The sequence below is a fragment of the Mus musculus genome, chromosome X (assembly GCF_000001635.26).
Source record: "Mus musculus strain C57BL/6J chromosome X, GRCm38.p6 C57BL/6J".
NCBI classification, from domain to species: Eukaryota; Metazoa; Chordata; class Mammalia; order Rodentia; family Muridae; genus Mus; species Mus musculus.
In genome coordinates, this window is record NC_000086.7 from 57,429,982 (window position 1) to 57,449,408 (window position 19,427).

The 19,427-nt window shown below is 40.4% G+C and overlaps 1 protein-coding gene across 2 annotated transcripts in view; it reads left to right on the forward strand.

The window, feature by feature from the left end:
• The window catches only part of Gm364 (predicted gene 364), an 88,007-nt gene that overhangs the window by 29,215 nt on the left and 39,365 nt on the right, over positions 1-19,427 (forward strand). For both annotated transcript variants that reach the window (XM_006528008.2, NM_001128625.2), the window contains 5 exons: positions 3,228-3,307; positions 6,429-6,537; positions 7,403-7,535; positions 9,583-9,702; positions 9,907-9,964. In XM_006528008.2, the coding sequence (XP_006528071.1) occupies positions 3,228-3,307; positions 6,429-6,537; positions 7,403-7,535; positions 9,583-9,702; positions 9,907-9,964 (500 nt within the window). The remainder of the gene's footprint in view (positions 1-3,227; positions 3,308-6,428; positions 6,538-7,402; positions 7,536-9,582; positions 9,703-9,906; positions 9,965-19,427) is intronic.

Here is a 19,427-nt window from a genome sequence, read left to right on the forward strand (position 1 = left end):
TGTCTCCTTTGCCCCCAGATCCATTCCTCCTCCATTTTCTCTTCAGAAAGGAACAGGCCTCCAAGAGACAACAACCAAACACCACAAAACAAGGTACAATAAGGCATGACAAAAACCCTGATACGGAGGCTGAACAAGGCAACCCCATAGGAAGAAAAGGATTCCAAGAGCAGACAAAAGAGTCAGAGATAAATGAGTCCAGTTCCCACGGTTAGGAGTCCTACAAACCCACCAAGCTATCAGCCATAATGTAAGCAGAGGGCGTGTGGCAGCCCCCTGCAGTCCCTGTACTTGCTGCTTCAGTTTGTGAGCACATATGAGCCTTACTGTTTTCATACTATTGAACAAAGATGTGTTTGTTACATTCTAATGATGTATTCTTTTGGTTGTAAATTCTAGTTAAATAAGCTTTGCTTATGAGCTAGCCTGAGACTCTACCAACATCACAGAGCTGCCTGTTTTGTTTGTTTTGCAGTGTGGAGTATGGAACTCGGGGCTTTGCGTGTGTAGGCATGCTTTGTAACCCCGAACTACACCTGTTAGCCTTATAACATTGTTTTGTTGGGAAGTGCAGTTTTGACATTCAGATAGAATAGGGCAATAGCTGATGAAGAATCAGAAGATTTGCGGTCTGGCCTGCCTTAATTTTGTGACTCCAAGGAAGTTCATTCTCCCACTTCCCTGGGACCCCAGTTTCCCTCTAATAAAATGAGGGAGTTAAATTTAAATTGGGTCAGCAGCTTTTAACTCTGTCAGATTGATGTCCTTTAATAACAAATGTTCTGCAATCTCCCTATGCTATTCTACCATAATACTAATAGTTAATAGAAAACAAAACTTGTCTATGCATTTAATTTTAACTAGTACTAGTGTAACATCATAATAACATTAAGGAGAAATAGTAGTAACTATTAATAAAATAATATACCCTTTATGTATTTTATCCATTTTATATGTTTGCATATATGTGTACAATCATTGTCAGTGTTATAATAGGTAGATTGCAAATTATGTAAATTTTTTGGCCCAAATACTGCTATTTTCCAATGCTATGATTTCTTGAAATGTCAACAAATTTTGGTAACATTCCCAGACAAGTATAGTACTATTTTTCTCCCAGTTTACTTAAAACAGTGCCTTCTTGGGTGGGAGTATTTAATGTGTACTGAAAACATAAAATATTCTAAAGCAGAGCTACAATCAAAGGGTCATAAGCAGCTTCTTACCTACGTGAATTTTGGGTGGGGCATTTGGACAGTGTGGGATACAGCACAGTCCTTCTCCCTTTTCTGTTATGTACATCTCCTGTGAACTGCAGGATGCCTGGCTTTATGAACGCTAGTAGCAGCTACATATTTTTACTCTGCCTTGTAGACTGTGCTTCTGTTGAAAACCATTGGTCTAAAGATCAGGTCCCCTACAAAATTCAGTCTCTGTATAATTTCTATTGACTATAACACATGGGGTACTATACTGTGCATAAAGAAGTCTTTGTCTCCACCTCATTACTTTGTCACTGCTGCCATCTTGCCAGCTGGAAAAATATAATTTTGCTATATGCACGTCTCACTTTCCTAAAGCCAATTCTGTCTCATAGACATATCTCTTACAAGAATTGCTAGTTTACAAAAAGATTTTGATGCTTTGGAATAAAGGCCAAGAATAATTAATTAATTTAATCAGATCAAAAATAGGTTCTCTGTTACTTAGCTATTTTTTTATATTTGTCATTTTCTTCTCATGTGCCTTATATTAGATAGTTTTTCTTTGGGATGACTAATACATGTCATGACATAGTGTTTCCGGAAGATGGCAGTATTTGGTGCAAAAATGATGCTAAACACTGCTGATGTTTTGGCTGAAATTTTTTTTTTCCCGATTTTTTTGTTTTGTTTTGTTTTTGGTTTTGGTTTGTTTGTTTGTTTTGAGATGGAGTCTCCTGTAGTACAGGTTGCCTTGAACTCAACTATATAGCTGGGAATGACCACTAAATTGTAAAGAGCCAAATAATTGAGTTGTAGTAAACAAGTTGTCTTTTAATATTGAGACTGGCTGTATATTTGTAGATAGTATATAAAGAATAAGTGTAAAAAAAAAAGAATAAGTGTAAGAAAATTCTCTACCTTTATCCTATTATCCTTAATTTCTCTTTATGAAAGCATAACATGATTTTTTTCTAATTTATCCTTCCAGAAAAAAAATGTTTGCATCTGTAATATAGGTATATGACTTTCTGGTGGGGGTAAGATTTTTAAAAATTAACAATATTATTATGTGTGCTCAGTGTGTGTTTGTGTGTGCGTGTGTGTGTGTATGTGTGTGTAGGTCAGAGGACAATTTTGTAGAGTCTATTCTCTTCTTGTCTGTGGGTTATGGGAATCAAGTTTGCCCTGTGTTTATGCTGCAAGCACCTGCTGGGCCATCTTGTCAGCTGGAAATAATTTTGCTATATGCACTTCTTACTTTTCTAAAACCAGTTCTGTCTCATAGACATATCTCTTGCAGTGCACAGATTGCCATTACCTAATTTTAATCCCAAAGGGCATTTTTGGTTGTAGGTATTTAATTTTACAAATATTACAGTGGCCATTATATAAAAGTTTATGTATTTTTGCAAGTATCATAAAAAGTTACAAAAAAAAAAAAGCGAGGCATGGTGGCGCACGCCTTTAATGCCAGCACTTGGGAGGCAGAGGCAGGTGGATCACTGAGTTTGAGGCCAGCCTGGTCTACAGAGTGAGTTCCAGGACAGCCAGAGATACACAGAGAAACCCTGTCTCGGAAAACCAAAAAAAAAAAAAAAAAAAGGTTACAGTGTAAATGGAAATATATCAGGATAAAAGGGAAAAGGCAAGTATCTGGTGGGACTACATAAAAAGTAATAGAAACATGCTGTTTTTGTTGGATAGCAGCAATTTTCTTCCTAGTTCATACTTTTATCTTTTCATTTTTGGTTTTGGGGCCGTCTTTCTCTATAGCCCTGGCTTCCCTCAAACTTGCTATGTAGACTAGACTGGCATTGAACTCACAGAGATCAATCTGCTTTTGCCTTCTAGTTCTTTCGTGTCATGAGGTTAAATGTTCCTAGTTGAAAGCAAGCTTCATATGTAAGGCGGATGTCGTGATTCCATGAAGCTGGAAGTGGCAAAACTCCATGCAGAATAGGCTTCTTTATGCTTGCATAGCAAAGGTCAGGCACAGTCATTTGGTTTTCTATTTCATTGTAGGAGAGTAAAGCTACTGAGTGGTCCTCGGAAGGGGATTATGATTTGGACAGTACCGCCGAGACCAGCCTTCAGTGGATTAGGTAAGCACTTTAAGAAATATGCTCAAAGTAGCTTGAGGCTTGATAACTGTCTGTGATTTTTAGCTGGGGATAGGACACACTGGAGATTGAGCCTGGGATCTTGTACACACAGGGCAGGGGCTCTACTACTTGGTTGTCTCCTCCTCTAAATACCCTTTAGTTCTTATTGCTTCGGGACTGTCTCATGTACCCCAGCTTTGCCTTGAAGTTGCTGTATAGCCAAGGGTACTTTTAAATTCTGGATCCTCCTGTTTGTTTCCCCCAGGGTTAAGATACTTACTTTGAAGTTAAGATATTTTATCACTACTGGTGATACTGAGTGATATTTCTTTTGGGCCAGTTTCCCCTCTCATTCTCCTCTTCAGCTTCTAAACATATCTGATGAAAAGAAAATATGTTTTACATATACTATTTATGCTGAAGGGAAAGGAGCCAGTGATGTCATACATACTGTCTCTCCTTGTGGACAGCATCATGTAGACAACATGGAGGGTGGTGGTGGGCATGATATAAGTGGAAGTAAGCTTTATGCAATGGATGAAAACCAGAGTTGGCCATAGTGACACACACTAGTAATCTCAGCAGTTGGAGGACAGTAGCCGGAAAATAGGTCAACCTAATATGGTGTAAAAAGTAGAAGGTAGGCAGGAGGAAGAGACAGATAGCAAACAAAATAGAACACACTGTCTGTCTATGGGCTCAGATGGTCTGAGCAAATCCAAGAGTAAGAAAACATTGCAATTTGCTAGGTAGTGGGAGGTGGGAATGCCATGAAAACTGGAAAGAGATTATTGAAAGACTTAATATGATGAGTCAGCAGCTTTTAAAAAGGAGACTATCTTTTATTGTTTGAAAGTTTCACACATGCCAACAATGGGCCTGATAATGCACATTCCAAGCTCCCCCCATCTCTCCCCCTAGGCACCATAACATGTCCCCTCTCCTTTTTTTTTTTTTGCATGCTAATAACGTACTGAATAGAATTAGTGCCGATTGATAAAAAGTTGACTGATTCATATTGTTGATCTTGGGTAGTTAATCATAGCTACAGTGAGTTTTTGGTACGTGACTATGTTATGTTTCAAAGACAGCATTTCACAGCACTTGCCCCTACCTCGTGGCTCTTACAGTCTTTCTGTTTCTCTTCTGTGATGTTCCCTTGGAGGTAAGGGTTGATATAGATGTCCCATTTAAGGCTTGCCACTCAATAGCCAGTTACTTTCAGCATTTTGGCTAGTTATGAGCCTCTGGATTAACTGCTGACCACTGTCGACAGAAGCTTCTTCGATCATGTTTGAGGGCAGAACTAATCTATGAACTTAAACATAAACATTTAGAAGGCAGTTTAACAGCATGTCATTTAAATTCCCCTCCATCCATGGCCTGTGACCTCTCTAGCCTTAATGGACTTTTGACTATCTGTATAGCACCAGCCCTAAACTCCTTTCTGTGGAGAAGGCCTCAAATCTAATCCAAAAGCAGTTGGTTGCTCCAATAATCTTCATGCCACTAGCTTGCCAGTGGTCACATATTACTTGGCAGGTCAGTAACTGGAGCATGCAGGGTTGGCTGCAGGTATATCTTTGAAACTTTTCTTTCTAGAAACTTGCCTAGTACCTTCTAGCACAATGAAAGGTAGTCAGTAGGGAAGACGTTTTCAGGTCAGTTCAAACTTGACAAACAGCTCTCAAATTGACCACCTCATCAAAGCAGGTTATACTGCTGGGTGGACTGTATGGAAATAATGTCTGGCGGAGAGCATCCATTTATTTGACAGAATGTTCTTTTAGTTCCTCTTATCCTGAGTACCACTCTTGTCTCCGCGTGGTTAATGAAGGAGAAAGGCCCCTGCTTAAATTATGCTTCCATTGAAGTATCTTCCAAGTAAAAGATCTCGAATCTTTAGGAACCTTCCAGTGGATCAAACCACATAATTGGAAATCTGACCATGGAAAGAGCACTTTCAGTGTGGGTTTGAGAGATGCATAAACTGATCCCACAGTGATCTCGGGGTGGTTAGAAAGAGCTGACGAGAGAGGAACAGTTGACAGCTTAGGAGATCATATAGAAAAGAAACAAAGTGTATATTTAATAGTTGCTCCACAACTCTCATTTTCTATAATAAGGCAACGGAGGGCAGAAGAAAGCTATAAAAGTAAGCTGGAAGTAAGGATACATACTAGGATACATACAGCCTTTGCGAGGTGGTTGGTGATTCTTCTCAAAAGACCCACAAAACAAAACAAAACACAATTAAACAGATATTTAGCATTTTTTCTTTGAAAAGGATTTTATTTCATTTGTCTTTGTTGCTTTTCTATTGTTTTGAGGAGACACCATGACCAAAGCAACTTATAAAGAAAACATTTATTTGGAGGCTTGCTTCCAGTTTTAGAGGGTTAGCCCACGTTGGGGAGCCTGGCATCAGGCAGACAGCCATGGCGCTGGAGCAGTTACCCACAGCTTAGACGTTTTTAGCAAGTTGGGGGCAGATAGGGAGAAACTTGGCATAGCATGGGCTTTTAAAACCTCAAAGCCACTGGGTAGTGGCAGTGGTGGTGGCACACACCTTTAAACCCAGCACATGGGACGGAGAGGCAGGTGAATATCTGTGAGTTCAAGACAAGCCTGGTTTACAGAACAAGTTCCAGGACAGTCAGAGCTACACAGAGAAACCCTGTCTTGGAAGGAAAAAACAAAACAAAACTCAAAGCCCATTCCTAGTGACACACCTCCTGTAACAAGGTAACACCTAACTCTTCCACTAACTAAGGACTAAACATTCAAATATATGGGCCCTTCAGGGCCATTCTTATTCCAACCAGCACAGGCATTTTTATTCATTTGTGTAGAGTGTGAATGTGCATGTGTGTCCTTGTGTGCATGTGCCTCTGTGTGTGCACACACACGTGTGTGTAGAAAGACAAACAGAGAGACAAGGGGGAAGAGAAGGAGAGAGAGAGGGAAAGACAGAGCAAACAACTTGAAGGAATGAGTTCCTTCCTGAAACCATATGGGTCTCAGGGATCAAACCCAGGCTGTCAGTCCTGGTGGCAGGCACATGTACCTACTGAGCCACCTTGCCAACCCTAACTGCTTATTTCTTTCTGAACATTTCTAGGCTTGTCAACTCCTTTTTTGTGGTACTTTTCTTGTGTGGACTGGTGGTTATCCTCCTCTTAAGGAGTATCTGGAGAGACATTGCCAAATTTAACCGTATAAAAATTTCTGTAAGTAAAAACTGCACATTTTGATTCAACTTGATATGTGTTCTGCTTAGTTATCAGTTATCGAGTTTCTACTTAGAGTATAGCACCTTGACTATAGCACATTTCTGCTGTCTAGAATTTTATATATTATATCAGCCATCCACAACCTTTGTAATGCTGTAACCCCTTCTCATAGTTTTTCATGTTGTGGTGACCCCCAACAATAAAATTATTTTTGTTATTACCTCATAACTATAACTTTGCTGCTGTTATAAATCATAATGTAAATGTTTGTGTTTCTTAATGGTCTTAGGTGACCCCTATGAAACGGCATTCGACACCTCCCCTCCCTCGAGGGTCGTACTGCACATGTTGAGAACCACTGAATGATGCCGTCAGAAAGTATAGAATTGTATACGTTTGTTTAGAAGTACAAGTTTACTTAAAGAATTGTTTGCTATTAGCTCTGGTTATATTTTGTGTGTTTCTCATGACTATGAATATCACTTTTAAGAAGCTCTTAATTGGCGTGAAACGTAAGATACATATAGCAATCATTGCAAGGTAGTATAATTTATGTAGTTTTGGTTTTTGTAAACATTTGCAAATTGATGGATTTTAAATTTCTATGAATCTATTGAGTTCCTTATGTTAACTCATTTTGCTTGTTTTCTGAATATACTGCAAACTGTGTTTTATATAATCAACACACCCAAAACATAAATTAGAGTGATTTTTTTTTCTTGTAGCAGGCTCATATAGCATCCATAAACCTGCTAAATCCATAGCCATAAGTTTCCAGTTAGTTTGTCTTGAGTGGAAAATTCCATTCTATCTAACTTATCATATGAACTTACATGTTTATTAAAGATTTTCTCACATACAGGTATATGACCGGAGGCTGTTTGGTTGGAGGTTGATTCATGGGAATCTATTCAGGCTCCCAGAGCATGGCATGTTGCTGTCCATCCTTCTTGGTCAAGGAACACAAGTTTTCATAATGACATTTCTGTCTTTATGTGAGTACATTTAGGTACAGCTTAAACATTTGTAGTGAACTTGTGACATATATTAGGCTTTGGTTTGTAAGTACAAAATGAAAAATGTATGGATTAAGAAAATTCATGTTTCTTTTATACTTATATTTCTTCTTTTCAAATTCCAGATATAAGTTTAAGGATGCTCTTTTATCAAAAACCTTCCATAGTTTCTTCAGTTCTAAATAATTTGTTTAAAAACTCTAGCACAGCCAGGCATAGTGGCACATACCTTTAATACCAGCACTTGGGAGGCAGAGACAGGCATCTCTCTATGAATTTTTAGGCTAGCCTGGTCTACATAGTTCTAGGATAGACAGAACTTCATAATCAGACCCTGACTTAAAAAATAAACAACCACACCAAATAAAACCCCCAAACTGGAACATGTGTTTCTTACCTTGTAAGATAGATGAACTTTTGGAAGTTGGTACATGAGTAGAATCATATTTTCAGTGGACTGGGGAAACACCTGAAACAAAGGCTAATATCACAGCAAGTTTAAATGCAGGGTTTTGGGGTTCGGTTTTTCTGTTTGTTTGTTTGCTTGCTTATTTATTTATGTATGTATGTATGTATGTATGTATGTATGGTTTGGTTTTGATAAGAGTTCTCCCTGGTCTAGAACTTATCAAGTAAACTAGGCTGGCCAACCAATAACCCCAGAGGGCTATCTGTCTGCCTCCCTAGAAGTGCACCACCATGTCCAGATGTTTTTTAGTATAGGTTCTTGATCTTGAACTTCAGTCTTTGTACTTGCAAGGTAAGAACTTTGCAGACTGAACTATGGCCTTAACCCACAGGTACAGATCTTTAAGTGTATAGATGGAATGGTATTCTTAGTTTTATATTTTACATCTTGCTTTTAATACTTACTTATGTAGAGTTTGTTTTTCTAGTTTGATAATTTATTTTTATTAGATATGTTCTGTATTTACATTTCAAATGTTATCCCCTTTCCTGGTTTCCCCTCTGAAAACTCCCTATCCCCTCCCACCTCCCCCTGCTCACCAACCCACCTACTCCCGCTTCCTGGCTCTGGCATTCCCCTGTACTGGGGCATAGAGCCTTCACAGGACCAAAAGGGCCTCTCCTCCCATTGATGACCTACTAGGCCATCTTCTGCTACATATGCAGCTAGAGATGCAAGCTCTGGGGGTACTGGTTAGTTCATATTGTTGATTCTCCTATGGGGCTGCAAGACTCTTTTCACCACAACCAGTTCATGAAGCCCTAGGGATGACACCCAGAGCTTGGTGCCTTCTAGGCAAGCATTCTCCGAATCAAGCTAGATCCCCAGGCTTCTAGTTTATTTTTTGAACCAGGATCTCAGGTAGCACATACTGGTCTGGATATTTCTATGTAGTCAATGCTAGCCTTCTTGTCTTGATCCCCTTGCCTTCAATTCCCAAATTCTGGGATAATAGGTGTGTGCCCACCATGCCACCTATGGATCTACATGTTTAATAATCATTCTACCAATGACCTATGGATATGTGCTACCCTAATTTATGAGCTAAAGATGGAGATTTCCACTGTTGTATAGCCAGAATAATGATTTTGTAAGCAAAGTTTCTGCGGAACGTGGCTTATTAGATATTTTAGAGGGCAGTGATAATTTCAGATGGTCAATTTGAAGGCACTTCCCCCCCCAAAAAAAACTAAATCCTCAACTTTTTAATTCCTTACTTTGATAAAATACAGAAAGAGGACACTTTTGAGGTAAAAATAATTTGCTGTTCTTAATATGGCTGTTGGAATGGGGAAGGGAGATAGTATAGGATTTTGATCTAGTGAAATTAAAGACTAAGTATAATACTACTATATACCTTAAACTGAAAACCAAACCTTTTCACTTAACAAATCATCAGAGAAGTAGAAAACAAAATATTGTTTGATTGAAACATGGTTTAAGTACATTTCCTTGCATATTGTTTTACATAATGCTTTAAATGGTGGTATTACTTAAGTTCTTAGACAATCTTCGGGCTTTTCTCATGCCATTTCTATTTTGTTTTTCTGCCCTTAGTTTTGGCTGGCCTTGGCTTTCTTACTCCTGCTGATCAAAATGTTTTAGTGAACTATGGTGTTGTGCTGTGGCTCGCACTGGAAATCCCTGCTGGATACATGTCTGCCAAAATGTACAAGAGTAAGCATTACTGCTGTTATTATTCCAGAGAGTTGCTGTGTTAAGTATAGGAATTAAAAAGGCCTTAAAAAGTCAGAAAAAAATTACAAGGAATTTTAGCCAACATGCTCGGTTGTAATTATATTTTGGTTACACTACTGGATTGATAAAATGATGTAATTCAAGACATTTCATTAACTATTTCGTTTTATTTTACTTCCTTAGCATTTAAAGGTATAAACTGGAAGATGCATTTTTTGCTGACAACAGTGTTATTTCCTGGGTTAGTATTGCATATTCTTTTATATCTATACAATTATGTTGTTTTTTAGGTTTCATCTTGGGGAAAAACATACTGTATGCTATAATGCAGAGTAGAAAGGCGTTGAATGACTACTGTGTTTCTGTAGCCTCAGTATTCCCTTACTTTTATGTCTGCACTCTTTCTGTCTTCTACATTTTAACTCTAACACAGAGAGATGGCAATCTTACGTGTTCCATTTTGATCTTTGTTTTTGAAGCAGATTCTCAAAATACTTATCATAGGTAAGTGTCTTGCATTACACGGCATACGGTGGTGACAATTTATACGTAGCATTTTGTTATTCTCCTTGTTGCTGTCTTCAGTGATTATTTTTTCCTGTCTCTCCTTGTCACTGCAGCATCATTAGTGACAGTTGTAGGTTTATTTATAGTCAATATGGAGGTGGGGCTGCTGCCATGCAGGGGCTGTGAGAGTAGTAGTTCATTCAGTCTTTAATGTCTCTCTCTCTCTTTCTCTCTCTCTCTCTCTCTCTCTCTCTCTCTCTCACACACACACACACACACATACCCACACCCACACACCCACACACTGTGTATGTCTGTGATTACAAGTATTTGATATTGCATTTGGCCATATGTAGTGCTAGAGATCAAAAGGGACTTGGAGCTTGCTAGGCAAGCACTGTAATAATGGAGATCGCATACTCAGTCCTCCTTTGTTTCCTTCTTGTCATGGTTTGAGAGGGTTTTAAATGTGTATAAGTCATTTCTCTGAAAACCGTTTCTTGCAGTGCTTGCCTTTTGTATAGCAAAAGCTGTGAACACTGATGTGTCCTGTTTATCAATGTTTTCTTTTATAGCTGGGCTTTTGTTTTTTATAAATTATATTACTTTTATTTTTTACAGCACTGGGAATTAAAATGAAAGCTTTGCACATGCAAGGCGGGTACTTTTCTGTTGAGATCATTCCCAAGGCTGATTTGAAATTTTGTTTGGTTTAGTTTGGTTTGGTTTGGTTTGAGACAGTCTCACTATGTGGCTCTGGCTGGCCTACAACTTGCTATGTATATCAGATTGGCTTCTTGTTTTTAGCAATCCCTGCTTTTGTCTCACAAGTATGGAGATTTGAATCACCACATCTAGCTTTTATTCCACTTTCTAGATTTTGAATTTTTCTGCTTCTTTTGCATTATCACCACTGAGTTTTTAATTTGTTCAGTTTTTGTTGTTGTTGTTGTTGTTTTTGAGACAAGGTCTTGCTATGTAACCCTGGCCAGGCTCAAACTTGAGTCAGTCTTCAGTTTCTTAAGTGCTGAAGTACCTTGTGTGCATCACCATACTTGGCTTCTTTTATAATGTTCCTATGAAACTCAGCTTGCCAGGGACAGAGAGGTGGTTAATTGACACAGCAGTTGCTTAGCATGTATATTCTGTTACTTTTCTGTGGCTGTGATAAAATGCCATAACCAAGGCAACTTACATAAAGGACAAGGTTTTGTCTTGGCTTTATGGTTCCACAGCGAGAATCCACAGTGTTGGGAGGGATGGAGGCCAGTGCCTGGAGCAGGAAGCTGAGAGATCATATCTTCAACCACAATCACAAAAGCAGAGGGAGAACATACTGAAATCAGAATTCTCCAAACCCTTCCCCAGTGACATGCAGCTTCTAACAAGCCCATACCTTCTAAAGGTGCTATAACATTCACAAGCATCACCACAAACTGGGGACCAAATGTAGAAACACCTCAGCCTGTAGGGTACATTTCTCTAACAGATACACACCAAAACATCTTGTCTGTGTCTTAAGGATGCAATACCAGCTCATTCTCTTAATATATTAATGAACTAAATGTATATTTTTGATGGATTGTATCATTTCTTTCAAGTTTACTTTCTCATTTTGAAAATCGTTTTTAGTCTCTATTTTTCATGTCTTCTTCAAAGGTCTGACAATATTGCTGTATTGTGTGAACATGTGTGCATATACTTAAAACTGTGGGAATATTCAAGCATAGTGATGCATGCTACAGTCCCAGTACTAAAGCAGGAAGGATTCCCCCCTCCCAAGTTCAAAGCTACCATGCTCTATATAAGTTTTAGGCTAGGCTGGGCTACAAATGGAGACCCCGTAAAACATGTGGGAATAAACACTATCAATATATAGAAATGTGTGGAGACCCGGAGCCTCACTGGTGGTTTATCCAGATACTCCAGGTTTAAAATTACTCTGTGTGTGTGTGTGTGTGTGTGTGTGTGTGTGTGTGTGTGTAGAGACCAAAGGAGGACAATGTGTATCTTGCTTCTAGCACTCTCCACTTTATTGGTTTTTATTTATTTTTTTCTGGAAAACTCTTAGGGCATTTATTATTGTTAGGGTTTAAGTGTTTGGTTACTTTTTCAAGAGAGCTCTTTTCCAGTCTCCTGTATAAGGAGTTATTATCTGATGGTTAGCTTTCTAAGAGGTTTATGTGTGTGTGTATGTTGGGGGATGTCTACGCATGCAGGGTTTAAAGTGCATTTGGATATTTCAATATTTTTGAGTGTGTTAGTTAGTTAGTTCCTTTGCTGTGCCTGGCTTTCTCCAGCCCCGAGAAGAAGCCTCTGCTGGGAGGGAGGGAGGTGATAGAAGGATGCACTTTTCAAAACGCCATCACAACGTTCTCTTTCTTTACTTACTTCCCACCTCTTCCCGTTCTTCATAGAATACCTGCTGCTATCATTTTCTGACCCTTCTGTGGATTTTTTAGTGTGAATTGGTTTTTTTTCTCACATTTCTCACTGCCTGCATGGTTTCAGATAGCCTAGTGATTTTTCTGGTACCTGTTTTCCTGTTCTCTCTACTTGTGTAGATTCTAAAAATGAATACTTCTGTAAAATGTTGCTTTATATGTGTGTCTGCATGCTTCTGTGTTAGTATGGACATGTGCATACTGGCATCTGCACCAGCCAGAAGAAAGCATCAGATCTTCTGAAGCTGCAGTTACAAGCAGGTGTGAACTACCAGGTAGATGTGGGTGATGAGAACCAAACTTGGGTCCTCTTAAGAGCACAAATCACTTCTTTTGTTCCCTATTCTTTTTGTACATTTTATCATCTGTTTCTTTAAAATTTCTATTATATATGTGTGTGTGCACACATGCATATGCATATAAACACACACATGTACCTATGTAAATGATGATGATTATGGTGTGTGTGTGCTCCTGTGTGTGCTCCTGTGTGGGTATACTTTGTGCCACAGCATGAGTGTGGTCAGAGGAAAACATTTGAGAGTCAGTTCTCTCCTTCCAGTGTGGGATACAGGAATTAAACTTGCTTCATCAGGTTTGTGCAGTAGCCAATTTACTGGAGGAATTATCTCACTGAACCTTTAGTTTCTTTTCCGAGACAAGGTCTTACCAGGGGCAGCCCATACTGGCCTAATGCTCACTCTACACAAACTAGTGTTTGAAGTTTCTTACTGTTGATGAGATAGTGTCTCACTATATACACCTGGCTGATCCTGAACTGGTTATGTAAACCTGCTAATTACAAATATCTCTATGCCTCTGCCTACCAAGTGGTGGGCTTACAAGTGTGCTACACCACACCGAGCTCAGGAAGCACTCTTTTTGTTTTTTATTGTTTATTCAATTACTTTAAAAAATGTAGAAATAAGCATTTAATTATAGATCAGATAATACAGACATTTGGACTTTATGTGATTACAGACATGTCATCCAGCTCTCTGTAATGTCATTTTCATGGGACACATGAGTTAGGCAGCCAAGGTGAAGGTAGCAGATACGGGCTGCACAGTGTGGAAGTGCAGATGCACAGGTATTCAGATGTTGTGACTTAGAGACCTTACGTTCAGGACCGTGCCACTAAAGAGCTGGAAGAAGACGGTCTTGGCGTCCCAAACTCTGAGAGTGGGGAGGCAGGTCAGGATCATTCTCAGCAGCAGCAGCTGTAAAGTGAGTCTGAGGCCCACGTGAGCTAGAGGAGATACTTTCTCAAGAAAAGAAACAAACACTAACTTTCTGCTTGCTGGAGGCAGGAGAGAAGATGTTGCACTCTCTCAGAGTATAGCTTCCATCCCTCAGACCTGTCATACATGGCTCTGTGGGACACTTCCCATCAGTAGCCCACTCCTCATCACTGCTTTCATTATGTTCCATGAGTTTGGGTATGATGTGTCTTCATTTCCATTAAATTCTAAAAAGCCTTAAATCTCATTCGCTATGTCTTCGTTGACCAAGTTATCATTGAGTAGATCCTTGTTCAGCTTCCATGTGTATGTGGCCTATCCATTATTTTTATTATTATTGAAGACCAGCCTTACCGTGGTGATCTGATAGGATGCATGGGATTATTTCAATCTTCTTGTATTGGTTGAGGCCTGTTTTGTGACCAATTATATGGTCAATTTTGGAGAAGGTACCATGAGGTGCTGAGAAGAAGGTATAGTTTTTTTGTTTTAGGATGAAATGTTCTACAGATATCTGTTAAATCCATTTGTTTCATAACTTCTGTTAGTTTCACTGTGTCTCTGTTTAGTTTCTATTTCCATGATCTGTCCATTGGTGAGAGTGGGGTGTTGAGGTCTCCCACTATTATTGTGTGAGGTGCAATGTGTGCTTTAAGCTTTACTAAAGTTTCTTTAATGAATGTGGCTGCCCTTGCATTTAGAGCATAGATGTTCAGAACTGAGAGTTCATCTTGGTAGATTTTTCCTTTGACCAGTGTAAAGTGTCCTTCCTTATCCTTTTTGATAACTTTTGGTTGAAAATCGATTTTATTCAATATTAGAATGGCTACTCCAACTTGTTTATTGAGACCATTTGCTTGAAAAATTGTTTTCTAGCCTTTTACTATGAGGTAGTATCTGTCTTCATCACTGAGGTACATTTCCTATATGCAGCAAAATGCTGAGTCTTGTTTACATATCCAGTCTGTTAGCATGTGTCTTTTTTGGGGAATTGAGTCCATTGATGTTAAGAGATATTAAGGAAAAGAGATTGTTACCTCCTGTTAATTTTGTTGTTAGAGGGGGAATTTTGTTTGTGTGACTATCTTCCTTTGTGTTTTTTGAAAGATTTCTTTCTTGCTTTTTGTAGGGGGTAATTTCCCTCCTTGTGTTGGTATTTTCCACCTATTATCCTTTGTAGGGCTGGATTTGTGGAAAGATATTGTGTAAATTTGGTTTTGTCATGGAATATATTGTTTTCTCCGTCTATGGTGATTAAGTTTTTCTGGGTATAGTAGTCTGGGCTGGCATTTTTGTTCTTTTAGGGTCTGTATGAGATCTCCTCACAATCTTCTGGCTTTCATAGTCTCTGGTGAGAAGTCTGGTGTAATTCTGATAGGTTTGCCTTTATATGTTACTTGGTCTTTTTTCCTTACTGCTTTTAATATTCTTTCTTTGTTTTGTGCATTTGGTGTTTTGAATATTATGTGGCAGGAGGAATTTCTTTTCTGGTCCAGTTTATTTGAAGTTCTGTAAATTTCTTGTATGTTCACGGGCATCTTTATGTTAGGGAAGTTTTCTTCTATAATTTTCTTGAAGATATTTACTGGCCCTTTAACTTGGGAATCTTCACTCTCTGTTATACCTATTATCCTTCGATTTGGTCTTCGAATTGTGTCCTGGATTTCCTGGATGTTTTGGGTTAGGATCTTTTTGCATTTTGCATTTTCATTGACTGCTGTGTCCATGTTTTCTATGAAATCTTCTGCACCTGAGATTTTCTCTTCCATCTCTTTGTTGCTGATGCTTGCATCTATGACTCCTGATCTCTTTCCTAGATTTTCTATCTTCTGGGTTGTCTCCCTTTGTGATTTCTTTATTGTTTCTATTTCCATTTTTAGATCTTGGATAGTTTTGCTCATTTCCTTTACCTGTTTGGTTGTGTTTTCCTGTAACTCTTTAAGGTATTTTTTGTGTTTCCTCTTTAAGGGCTTCTAGCTGTGTATCTGTGTTCTGTGTTTCTCTAATGGAGTTATTTAAGTCCTTCTTAAAGTCCTCTATCATCATCATGAGAAGTGATTTTCGGATCTGAATCTTGCTTTTCTGGTGTGATGGTGTGTCTAGGAATTGTTGTGGTGGGAGAATTGGGTTCTGATGATGCCGAGTAACCTTGGTTTCTGTTGCTTCTGTTCTTATGCTTGCCTCCTGCCATCTGGTTCTTGCTAGTGCTACCTGCCCTCACTATCTGTCTGGAGCCTGTTCTTCCTGTGATCCTGGTTCTGCCAGAACTCCTCAGAGTTCAGATGTCTCTGTGATTCTGGGATCCTGTAATCCTGAGGTGCTGGGTGTGCCAGAGCTCCTGGGAGTCATCTGCCTCTGGAACCCTGAGATCCTAGTGTGACCAAGATCCTGTGATCCTTTAATCCTGTGGTCCTGGGCATGCTAGAGTGCCTGGGAGTGGATCTTTCTCTGCGTGTTGTGGGACTGGCTGCAGAGTTCACACCTCCAAGGTCTGCTCAGGGCACTGGCCCAGACTGGAAGGAACCTGTCCCACTGGTGGGACAGAGTTCCTGGGTGCCTGGGTCCCGCGGTCCCAGTTAGTTCTGGTGTTGGGGCAAATGTTGTGTCCTTCATACCTCTGATTCTATGATCGTGGGAGTGTTAGAGTGCCTAGAAGTGGATCTTCCTCTGGGTGTTGTGGGGCTGGCTGCAGAGTTCAAGTCCAAGGTCTGCTTAGGGCACCATCCCAGACTGGAAAGAAATTCACCTATTTTTAATTAGCTATTTTATTTATTTACATCCCAAATGTTAGCCCCTGTCCTGGTCCTACCTTGAAGAGTTCTTCCTTCCACACCCTATATTTGCCTCTGAGGGGGTGCCCCCCCTGTAGACCTCTTCACCCTGGGGCATCAAGTCTTTACAGGATTAGGCCCATCCTCTCCAGGCCAGACAAGGTAGTCCTCTGCTACCCATGTGCCAGGGACCACAGACCAGTCCATGTATGTTCTTTGGTTGGTGGCTCAGTCTCTGAGAAGTCTGAAGGGTCCAGGTTAGTTAACACTTGTTCTTCCTAGGGGGTTGCCACCCCCTTCAGGTTCTTCAGTCCTTCCCCTAACTCTTCCATTGGGGTCCCCAACAATCCTCTGTCTCAGTCAGTTGATGATAGAGCCTATCAGAGGACAGCCATGATAGGCTCCTGTCTGCAAGCACAGTATAACATCAGTAATAGTGTCAGGGTTCCTTGCCTGCACTTGGGATGGATCCCAAGGTGTGCTGGTCACTGGATGGCCTTCAGTTCAGTTTCTGCCCCATTTTCATCCTTGTGTTTCTTGTAGACAGGATCAATTCAGGGTCGAAAGTTTTGTAGGTAGGTTGGTGGTGTCCCCATCCCTCCACTGGAGGTCTTGTCTAACTGCTAGAGGTGGTCCTATCAGGTTCCATATCACCAATGTTGAACATTTTGGCTCAGGTCACTCATATTGAGTCCTGAGAGCCTACCCCATCCTAGGTCTCAGGGACTTTCTAGAGATTCCACTCACCCCATACCCCCTGCAGCTGCAGATTTCCATTCATTTTTTTTTCTGGCCCTCTGAGCCTCTTTCCTATCTTTCCCATACCTGATCCTGCCCATTTCCCTCCCCCTTGCCTCTCCTACCAGATCCCTCCCTCCCTCCCTCTTTCCCTCCCTCCCTCCCACCCTCTGCCTCCCAAGATTATTTTGTTTCCCATTCTAAGTGGGATTGAAGCATCCTTACTTGGGCATTCCTTCTTGTTTAACTTCTTTGAGTCTGTGAGCTGTATCATGGGTATTCTCTACTTTTTGGCTAATATCCATTTATCAGTGAGTACATACCATGCATGTCCTTTTGGGTCTGGGTTACCTCATTCAGGATGATATTTTCAAGTTCCATCCATTTGCCTAAGAATTTCATGAAGTTATTGTTTTAATGGCTGAGTAGTACTCCATTGTGTAAATGTACCACCTTTTCTGTATCCATTCCTCTGTTGAGGGACATCTGGGTTCTTTCCAGCTATTGGCTATTATAAATAAGGCTGCTATGAACATAGTGGAGCATGTGTCCTTATTACAAGTTGGGCCATCTTCTGGGTATATGTACAGGAGTAGTATTGCTGGATCTTCCGGTAGTACTATGTCCAGTTTTCTGAGAAACCGCCAAACTGATTTACAGAGTGGTTGTACCAGCTCGCAATCCCACCAGCAATGGAGGAGTGTTTCCCTTTCTCTGCATCCTCACCAGCATGCCCTGTCATTTGAGTTTTTAATGGTAGCCATTCTGACTGGTGAATGATGGAATCTCAGGGTCATTTTGATTTGCCTTTCCCTGATGACTAAGGATGTTGAACATTAATTTGTGATTCCTCTGTTGAGAAATCTCTGTTTAGTTCTATATCCCATTTTTTAAACTTCACTTAATCACTTTACATCCTGCTCACTGCCCCCTCCCAGTCACCCACTCCCACAATCTGTCCCCAACCCCTCCTCCCTTTCTCATCTGAAAGGGTGGATACCTCCCTGGGTATTCTCCCACCATGTCACTCCATGTCTCTGTGAGGCTAGGTGCTTCCTTGCCCACTGAGGCCAGCTAGAAGAACATATCCTATGTCCAGGCAACAGCTTTTTGCCCCCATACAAGTTGTTTGGGACCCATATGAAGACCACGGTGCACATCTGCTATATATTTACAGTGAGATTCAGCATGTGTATGTTCTTTATTTGGTGGTTTAATTTGTGAGAGCTTCAAAGGTCCAGGTTAGGTGATGCTTATGGTCTTCCTGTGGAGTTCCTATCCCCTTTAGAGCCTGCAATCCTTCCTCCTATTTTTCTGTAAGAGTTCCCAAGCTCCATCCACTGTTGGGCTGTGGATGCTTGCATTTGTCTGAATCAGCTGCTGGGTGGAGCCTCTCAGAGGACAACATGTTCCTGTCTGCAAGCATAACAGAGTATCATTAATGGTGTTAGGGATTGGTGCTTGCCCATGGGATGGGTCTCAAGTTGGGCTGGTTATTAATTGGCCATTCCCTCAGTCTCTGTTCCATCTCCCATCCCTGCATTTCTTGTAGGCAGGATAAATTTTGGGTTGAAAGTTGGTTCTTGTCTAGATACAGAAGGTGGCTTCTACAGGTTCCATATTACCACTGCTGTGAGTCAGAGCTAAGATCACCCCCCCCCCCCACTTGATTCTTCTGTGCTTCTCTTATCCAAGGTCTTTGTCTTGTTCTGGAGATGCCCCCTACCTCTCTAGCCCTGTCAGTTGCAGATTTCTATTCATTCTCATGGCCATCTGGCCCTTTCTCCTATTTCTCCACACACCTGATCCTGAACCTCTCTATTCTCCTCCCCATCTCCTCTCCCTCCCACTTCCCTCCATATACCTGCCTCTTATGACTAGTTCATTCATCTTCCCTGCTCACTGAGCCATCTGGGTCAAAGCAAGTTGTTCTAAGCAGCTCATTGTCCCCTCTGGGCCTCCATTCTCTGGCCATATCTCTCCCCACTTCATCAGACCCGTGG